The 9,777-nt window shown below is 44.5% G+C and overlaps 1 protein-coding gene across 3 annotated transcripts in view; it reads left to right on the top strand.

Moving 5' to 3' along the window:
* Positions 1–9,777, top strand: part of SPTBN1 (spectrin, beta, non-erythrocytic 1) — a 143,380-nt gene that overhangs the window by 30,388 nt on the left and 103,215 nt on the right. The window contains exon 1 of one of the 3 annotated variants that reach the window (XM_011996524.1): positions 1,722–2,218. The exons of the other annotated variants lie outside the window; for them this stretch is intronic. Coding sequence (XP_011851914.1) covers positions 2,110–2,218 — 109 coding nt within the window. The 5' untranslated portion in view covers positions 1,722–2,109. Of the gene's footprint in view, positions 1–1,721; positions 2,219–9,777 lie in introns of those variants that run through there. 3 annotated transcript variants of the gene reach the window in all.

Genomic DNA, 9,777 nt, shown 5'->3' with positions numbered 1-9,777 from the left:
TGGGTGGGGGATGCAAGGAGGGGTGCATTTTTAAGAATATACTCTTTAATTTTGAAAGTATGATAATTTTTAGAACATTTCCACATCATCTCCTCAGTGACCCTGTGGAGGTGGGCATTAATTATTACTCAGTCTGACAGCTGAGGTTTAGAAAGAATCCAGGGTTTCTTCTAAGGTCACAGGGTAATGAAGAGGCTTGGCCAGGACTAGAAACTTAGGTCTTGGGAATCCTAGTCAAGTGCTTTTTCCAAGACCAAATGTTTTGTAATGCCCTGCCTAGCCTCCCATCAGCATTGTGAATTGGCAGCACTTAGGGGCTTTAAAATATGTTCTACATCTTAGATGATAAGAAATGTTGTCTTCTCCTCCAGGTTGGGCCTGGCTTTCAAAAGCCAAAGGCTGACATGTGGAAGTATTAAAAACCTAGTTATGTGGCTGGAAAGAGTTGGGGGTTGTTCAGTATTGAACAGTTAGGTAGGCTCTGGGTTTGTTTTAACTCTAAGCCTGGACAGGATGCAGTTACATCAATTACAAGTGCCCTGGGGACTGAGGTGAACGAACCTGGGGTGGGGGCCCACCTCTTTACTGCAGATTGGAATCCCTGAGGAATGAAATTACCTTCTTCAGTGAGTATTGCTGCAGGGCTCCAAACTGGAAATGCCGAAAGTGTAATTTGTTGTGTGCCTGTTTAGGTAGTGAGGAAAAAGCGGGGACAGGAGGGTGGAGAGAGGGGGGAGAACTACAGTCAAATGATTTTCCAAGAATACATTTTGATTATTCTCTTTTCTATGTAGAAGATTTCATTTTTGGTTGAGATTGGTGGGAGAAGAAGCTGGGAAGGAGAGATTTAAATTTTTGGAGGACCACAAATTTAGAGGCCTTGTTTTACAAATCAGAGTAGGAATTTGAGGGTAGTTTCGGTTCCCTCATCTCCCCACTGGATCATAAACAACTCCAGGTCAGGGATCTCGGCCGTGTTTACCTGTGTACCTTTTTCCCACAATGCCTTGCAAATCGGTGTTCCCATAAATCTTCCTTGCGTCGAATTCCTATCATAGGCCCGTGTTATTCCAGGAAACCACCGCCTTAATATCCCCTGATGGCCGCGTAAGTTAGTCGAGATTCTTCACTGAGCCCGAACTTACACCTCCCCTGTCTGTGGCCCTGCACTGCGCCCTGAGAGTGACTTTGTCTGACTTCTTCCCGGTGGCGCGCCGGACCGCCGCCGCGTGGTTGGCGCCAGCGCACTGGGGCCGTCGCGCGCGCCCAGGTGCGGGCCGCGTTACCTCCGCAGACGCTGGAGAGTGAATGAACCGCGCGGGCCTGGGACCCTCGGGGCTCCTCACTCTCCCGGCCGTCCGGCGGGCACGCTCGCCTTTTCAAGTGATAGTAATCGGAGACTTTTCCGTTACATGAGGCTCAACAAAAGATTGTAATTCCAGCAGCTCTGTGTGGGAAGGCACCACCAAGGCTCGGACCGGCGGCGAGTCCAGGGCCCGGCCCGGAGTCGGCGGCTGCCGGGCGGCTGGGGCGACCACGGCCCGTGCAGGACCGGCAGGGGGCCCCGGGTCGGCCAGGCTCCCCCGCCCCCCTCCTCGTGGTACAGCCTGCGTTTCTCCTACAATGCTGTTATGCTAATCAGGTGACATCACCGCCGAGCACACGGCGAGTGGCTCCTGATAAAATTACAAACCGGCGGCCGCCGCGGGCAGCCGGGAGGAGGTGTGCGCGCTGCGCCCGCGAGCTCCCGGGCTCGGCAACCGTGGCATGCTTAGGATTGGCCATATTTAAGAATTCTTTAGTAGAACCTGCGCCTCCTCTCTGCTTCTTCCTCCTTCTCAGTAATTTATTTCGAGCTTCCAGGCAAGGGCCACGGAAGGAGGGAAAGCACCAAGAAATTAGATGCCTGTGTGGTAACTCCTCGCCGGGCTAAGGTGGACTCTTCTGCAGCGAACTTCCTATCAGATCACCCTGCTGGACTTGCAGACCGGAATGGGGTTCGCCTAAGGATCCGAGCGCTGCGGAGGCTGCTGCGTGTTGGATGGGAGTGGGAGGGGTCTGGAGCGGGATTTCCAGGGCGCAGTCCGCCGGGGCGTTACGCTGGGCATAATGGAATTGCAGAGGACGTCTAGCATCTCCGGGCCACTGTCGCCGGCGTACACGGGGCAGGTGCCTTACAACTACAACCAGCTGGAAGGCAGATTCAAGCAGCTGCAAGGTAAGCCCCCTCCCAAAGGCCGGGCCTGTCCTGGGGCCGTGCCAGCGGGGGTTCTTGGAGGCTCTATTTGTGCCATATGGTACGTGACCCTAATGAAGACGGGCGGCTTCACAGCTCGGCCCCAGACCCTGTGGTTGGCTGCGGGTACCCCATTCACGACTTAGGGAAGGCAGTTGCTCATACTTCTCTCCAGAAGAGCCACCATTTGGAGTCCCTCTGTCTCCAGCACCCTTTCGGCTTTCTAGGTTGTCAAATATCTGCTGCACACACGCTTTCTTTACTTTTAGCTAACTTTACATCCTAGTAGATCAGTACTTACAGACTTATTAGTATGCAGGTATTTGATTCCGGGTCGCCACTGGCTCCCAGCCCCCAGCCTCTTACCTCTGGGAAGCTTTAAAGGTGTAAAGTGCACTGCTCAGACCCAGTCCTGTAGAACAATAGCAGAGGGGAGGAGGGAGTGGTCTTTTTGTTCCTAAGCCTTCGGTAAATTAGTTTTTTATTCAGAAGCTTAATTTTAATTTTTCTGATGTGTTGGGAAGACGCTTCCCATTTAGTGGGCTTTGTAATTTCTAATGAAAGCCAGTTATTGTCATTTCAGTGCTATGGGTTGGATTAGTTGGATCAATTACAGGTTTCTTGGAGTCTGTTTAAGGCTTAAATAATTGAATGAGTCCAATATTTTACTGAACATATTTTTAGGGAGAGCAGGAGCCTGCGTGTGCACCAGTGTGCTGTTTGTTTTCCCTGCGGCCCCTGCAGCCCTCAGCTGTCCCTGCCCAGCCAGCAGGCCCTGGCCAGCAGTGTCTCAGAGCTTGTACGTGAAAAAAGGTTGCTAACTGAAAGCAGAACTCCTTCCGTTTGGAAGCCCTTGGAGTCAGTAGTAGGCTGGGAATGGCTCTCGCACTGTAAAAAAGTAGTATTCGAGGACTGTGTGTTTCTTATTTTAACTCTTCTCAGTGCTGCAAATGTGGTTCCTGTGAGGAGGAGGAAGGAAGGAAGCCGCTCAGCCCTAGAATGTTTTCATTGGGAAGAGGGGGGAGGATATATTTCATTCATTGGTTTATTTGTCTTGTGAAATAGTTGACAGTAATGACACTTTTCTGGAAAACAAGAGGCAGAACAGGACGTGATTTTAAACATTTGCTGGGCTGTGCCGCATTCCTCTGGCAGTTAGCTCAGAGGAAGCTCCCTTCGCTCTGGGGAACGGCTCTGTGTCTCTTCGGTTCATTCCTCTTGAACTCTTCGGCAGTCAAATTTGCTTTTTTCAAAATTTAAGCTGGGGGCGCTTGCAAGTAGTGAATAGAGAAGTTGGGATGGGGGGGCGTTCATTATCTAGGTCTGTGTGAGGGGCCTCTGGGTTTTCGGGTCGGAGAATTCACTGCGTGCTCCTCCTCTTCCCCTGGCCCGGACTCCCTGCTTCATTGTGTCATCCCGCCTAGGGGGAAAGCACCCACCCGGATCGTCAGCCGAAAACCAGCACCACTCCCCCGCCAGCCCACGCCTGGTAGTCTCAGAAAAAATGCACAACTAGGAGAAAATAGAAGAAGGTATGAGGGAGGAGCGCACCCCTAGGCCCACCCATAACAAAAGGCTGTTATTCTGAAAGAGCTGAGGAAGGTTGTAAAACTGCTCGCGGGAGAAGGGTGGAGCCTACACACAGGAAATCTTAACTGTCCTCTCTGGACCACGTAAAGTTTAAATTTAAAAAAATCGCCATGTGCCCCTGATATTTTATCTCATACGCTTTTTCTCAAGGAAATCCCTTTGAAAGGGGTAAACTTCGTGTTTTGTGTGGTAGCTTTAAAATTAATTTTTTTTAGTGTGACCCTTGTCTCCTAATTTAGCTCCAGTAACTTTCTTATTTTTAAATATTGTGGTTTAGGAGTTGCACAAGTTTAGTGTTGGTATTTCTGTAACAGAAAACCACCCATGCTGAGGAATTGAGAAAGGGTGAATTAACTTTCAAGTATGGTGGACCTCAGGAGAATTACACATTTGTCAGCATCCTTCAGAACAAATGGACCGATTGCATTTTAAACAACCCTAGGAGAATTTTGATAACACACACACACACACACACACAAAACCTTTCTTTAATTCCCATTCCTGGTTTTGTATTTTGTTTGGTATTTGTAGTTCAGATTATCACATATTTTTGATAACATATAATTTCTATCCGCTGATTTAATTTTGTACATTCCTGCAAGGGTGCCTTTTTTACTTTTCTCGGTATAATCTTTCCTAGCACATAATCTCTAAATATTGGCAAAATGCTCCTCTGAAACTGTATTGGGTTTTTTGTTTTTGTTTTAAGAGACAGTGTCTACCTCTGTTGCCCAGGCTAGAGTACAGTGGCAGAATCACGACTCACCGCAGCCTTGAAGTCCTGGCTCAAGCTGTCCTCCCGCCTCAGCCTCCCAAGTAGCTGGGACTATACCATTTCTGGCTAATTTTTAAATTTTTTGTAGAGACAGAGTCTCATCATGTTGCTCAGGCTGGGTTGAACTCGTGGCCTCAAATGATCCTCCCGCCTTCACTTCCCAAATTGTTGGGATTACAGGTGTGAGCTACCTTGCCAGTCCTGTATTGAGTTTTCAATGCCTCTGATATGAATTTATTTATGTATTGTCTGTGCCTGATAGTGCTATGATTTTTCTGGAGTTGTTTCTGCATTTTGGCTGGTTTCAAGTTACTTTCCACACTGGGTCCTAAAAATTTCAGGAGGTGTACCACAGAATGAGATTTGGAGTTCTAGCTAAGGAGAATATGATATTAAAATGAGTCTGGTCTATTTAGGTAAAATAGTTTGTAGAGATTTATAGTTTATAAATTTATAGAGATATAAATGTATAGTTTAAAATAAATATATAGTTATATATTTATGTGTAAATATAAATAGTTACATATAGTTTAAAATAAAAAGGATGGTCATAAATTTATAGTTTATAGAGATTTATAGTTTGTAGAGATTTATGGGTCAGTAAGTAAGTGTGTTAAAAAAAAAAAACCTCATTGAGATACGAGAGCGATGGCTTTATCACACGAAGGCTCCTGGCATAAGAAGACAAGCCCTTCAGCCTCTCATGGCTTTAGCATTCACCACCAACACACACGCACACCCCCTTCCTCTTTCTCTTTTTCAGATTTTCACCTGCAAAATTAAGTTATCACATTCCTCAGAATCAGTTCATGTATTGTATGAAGTTGTATTTTTTTCTCTATTAAAGAGGAATGTTGAAATACAACAAAACCCAACCTCCCATATTTAGAGAACTGTGTAATAACAGAGGTGCAGGTTCATGATAACCATCTCTCCACTTGACATCAGGCAGCTTAACTCCACATGAGAGAACACTCATCATGCAACTTTCCCCCTCAGAAACAGTTGCTTGTGCCCATTGTGTAAATGAAATTCTAGACTCTAGCTTGGCCTTCAAAGATTCTCCCTAAAATGACTCCACTCCACTTCTTACTCTAACATATTCCAATCAAACCTAGTAGGCAGGCCTACAGCTCTTTATAAAACCCATCCCTGGGTTTCACGCCTATCTTCTACGTTTTGCCTCAAATGCCCTACTCTTCCATTTCATCAATAGAAATGCTCACCTTATTTTTTTTTTTTTTTTTTTTTTTTTTTTTTTTGTAGACACAGGGTTTCACCATGTTGCCCAAACTGGTCTTGAACTCATGAGCTAAAGTGATTGGTCTGCCCCGGCCTCCCAAAATGCTGGGATCACAGGTGTGAGCCACTGCACCTGGCCTAGAAATGCTTAGTTTTTTTTTGTTTTTTTTTTTTTTTTTTGAGACAGAGGCTCGCTCTTTCGCCCAGGCTGGAGTGCAGTGGCACGATCTCAGCTCAGTGCAAGCTCTGCCTCCCAGGTTCACACCATTCTCCTGCCTCAGCCTCCCAAGTAGCTGGAACCACAGGCACCCGCCACCACGCCCGGCTAATTTTTTGTATTTGTAGTAGAGACGGGGTTTCACCGTGTTAGCTAGGATGGTCTCGATCTTCTGACCTCGTGATCTGCCCGTCTTGGCCTCCCAAAGCGCTGGGATTACAGGCATGAGCCACCGCGCCCGGCCGAAATGCTTACCATTTTTGAAGACTATACCTGCATTCCAATCATTCCATAAAGTTTCTTCTTTCTTGTTACGGTTAGTGGGGAAAAAAGATTTTGTTGAGTGCTTACCATGTACCAGTAAGAGCTTTCTATATGATATTTTGTCTGGTCTTTATAACATACCTGTGAAGTTTTAGAGGTGAGAAGATAGAGGCAAATAACTTGTCCAAGGTCATAGACATTGTTGAGTTTAGGCTGCACACTGTTGTTCTGTAACTTTCTCCTTTCAGACTTCTAGATGTTCATATTCATATATATTTTTTTCTTTTAAATGAAAGAGTGACAATATGAAATGTCCACCCTAACCTGGTTCCCTCTCCTGCCTACCTGCCCCCTGGAGGACTGATTCTGTTGGCTCTGACTGTGAGGTTGTAATGAAGACAAGATCTAGTTTAAAAAGCATCAAAATGAACTTTTTCTGCCTGCTTTGCAGCCAGACCCTGACATTCAGCATCTAATCTTTCTGGAGAAGGTGCATTCTCTTAACTATTCTGGCTCAATGCGTTTGCACCAGGAGAGGTATGAAGGGCTCTGTCTTCCTTGGGACATAGAGATTCAAGAATTTCAGGCCGTGAAATGCATTACTGCCAAGTTTATTACATATTGAGAGTTGTCTTGTTGAATTTCTTAATTTTTTAAATTTCTTAACTCTTAGAAAAAGTAAAGTGCTGATTTTGTACCTCTGAATCATGAAGAAAATTTATTCTTAAGTTTTTAGTAAATCCAGTTTGTTATGCTACCTAAATGTTTGTCTTACTTTCTTAAACCGAGAGAAAGAAGATTGCTGGATTTACAACCATTTGTCATGAAGAAAATTTGCTTTTAAGTTCTTAAATTCAAAGTAATATCCTTCGAGTATTTCCCATTGTGACACTGAAAAGAATTAATGACATATGGTTATTTGTGGGGAGGGGGAATAAGAGGAGACCGGATTTATATAAGAACATTTTGGGGTCTGATGAAAGCATAAAAGATTGGCTTTTTGGTCTGGATACCTGCCAATACTGTAGTTTTTATAAACCTGGACAACTTGGTTGGATGTCCTCCCCCAAAAGAAATAAAAATTCCTTTTACCAGTTTACCAGACTGTCAGCTCAAAATTTAAGTTTCCTATAGTTTTGTGAATTACAATCACTTTTGAATGGTGTAGTAATAATTGTTAATGACTATAGCACTTAACTTTGATATAGATCATCTTGCTTAATTAAATGAGATTATTCACAGTACATAGTATGGAATCTAGTACTTAGTAAATTCTAAATAAATGTGTTTACTTGTAATAATAATCCTGCGAGGGTAGATATTCTTTTTTGTTGTTGTTTTTTCTTTTTGAGATGGATTCTCACTCTGTTGCCCAGACTGGAGTGCAGTGGCGTGATCTCGACTCACTGCAACCTCCGCCTCCCGGGTTCAAGCGATTCTCCTGCCTCAGCCTCCTGAGTAGCTGGGGTTACAGGCGCCTACTACCACGCCCAGCTAATTTTTGTATTTTTAGTAGAGATGGGGGTTTCACTATATTGGCCAGGCTGGTCTCGAACTCCTGACCTTGTGATCTACCCACCTTGGACTCCCAAAGTGCTGGGATTATAGGCGTGAGCCACCACGCCCTGCAAGAGTAGCTATTCTCGTACTTTTGTAGATAAAGAAATAGATCATTGGATTATTATCCATCTGCATGAGGCTAGCTTTCCAGAATTCAGGTTTTCTGACTCCAAATTTGATGCTCTTACCATAGTACCACAAAGTGTGGGTTAGTGTGGATGATGGCACCCAGATGACATGAATACATACTGCTGGCATGGAACATTAATGTGTTAAGGGAGCTGCGCAGATTTCTGGACATGGGCTGCTCTCAGTTTTTGTTGCATTAGGAATATTGACAGTCAAGGGAATACCAATTTTTCTTAAATCTTTTAAGAACATTAAAAGTATTATTGGAGGCTAGTTATATAGAAAAGGAGGGTGATAGATAACTCCTTTTGAGGAAAAGATAGCACTTTTCTTAGGAGAGTGAGCCTAAAATCTCCCTGGCTGCTGAGAAAGCTTTCTGGATGATGGTTCCATGTCATCACCTCTCCTCACTCCTCATTCTTGGAAAAAGGGATCTGTGCACAGCCTCACTGCTGCTTCCTCTGCTTTAGTCTCTTTTCATGGCTTCCTAAAGTGTCCCCATGCAGTTGTCCCAGTCTTCCCACAGCTGGGCCCTGAGAAGAGTGCTCCATGCAAAAATGTCTGGGATTCATCTTTGCTGGGATTTGACTCTAGTCCCAGCTCCAGCTCCTGCCACACCTCTACCCACAGAAGTGGTTCCTTAAACCTGCTCTGCGTTTTCGCACCCTTGACACCCTACCCTGTCGGCTTCTTCTGCTGGGAATCATTTCATGTGTCAGGATCATTCTTTGGAGGTTCAGTTTAGATGCCACTTATTCTAGGCATTCCAGGAGGGAGGGGAGGTCAGCATCCCTGCTTGGACTCCCTTTTAAGATTTGAAGTTTCAGCGCTTGATCATTCACCTGTGATTTTCCAATACTGCCTTTTGTTACAGTTCCTGTCTGTCTTTTTGTTTTCCTTATATTTCATGAAGTCTGGGAGCCTAAAGACCAAAGTCTGAATAGTCTGTCGTACACATAGAAGCCACTAAATATTTGCTAAAGAGCAAAATTAATGAAGTCAGTGTTATAGACTCCCTCGTTGCTGTGGTTCCCAAATTAAGATTCTCAAAATGAAGTCCCCATATCAGCTTCAGCATCATCTGGGAATTTGCTGGAAATTTAAAACCTCAAATCTCTACTTCTCCCCTACTGAATAAGAAATTCTGGGGTGGGGCCTACAAATAAATATTTCCGGCTACTCTGCCAGGTGGTTCTGGTGCATACTAAAATTTGAGAAATATTCCCTTATTGGATCATTTGTACAATCTTTGCAAAATTTTGTGGGGGTTGGAGGAGCAGACTCCTTAAGTTGCTCCCAAACAGGAGCAGGTATTATACCTGATTTCTTATAGAAGAATGAAGAATTGGGGGAAAATATGTTTTTCAGAACAAAATTGTGTAACAGTGGGAAAAACATGAGCTAGTCAGGAATGGACTCTGTGCTGCTTAAATTACAGAAGCCATTGAACATCTGTCTCAGTCACCTCTTCTACCTCAGATGACCCTCACATGGGGTCAGTTACCTGCCTCAGTTCTCCCACAGAGTTGGCTCAACAGCCACTATAGACAGACATGTAAGTTTAGAAAAAACAGAGATAAACATAATAGTATGTGTAGGCTCTAAGGATAGTTCAGTAAGGCATCAAGTTTAGTTTTACTTATATTCTTAATAAATAATCTGTTGAATTTAACCTTAAGAAACAAAAATCCCAGCAACTTGGCATCTGTAAGGAGAGGGGGGCAGATCGATATCTAGGCTGCTTTCCTTATTTGAATAACTGCC

The sequence above is a fragment of the Mandrillus leucophaeus genome, unplaced genomic scaffold (genome assembly GCF_000951045.1).
Source record: "Mandrillus leucophaeus isolate KB7577 unplaced genomic scaffold, Mleu.le_1.0 Scaffold518, whole genome shotgun sequence".
NCBI classification, from domain to species: domain Eukaryota; kingdom Metazoa; phylum Chordata; class Mammalia; order Primates; family Cercopithecidae; genus Mandrillus; species Mandrillus leucophaeus.
Note: the sequence above shows the minus strand (reverse complement) of the source record. Positions and strands in the feature narration are given on the sequence as shown.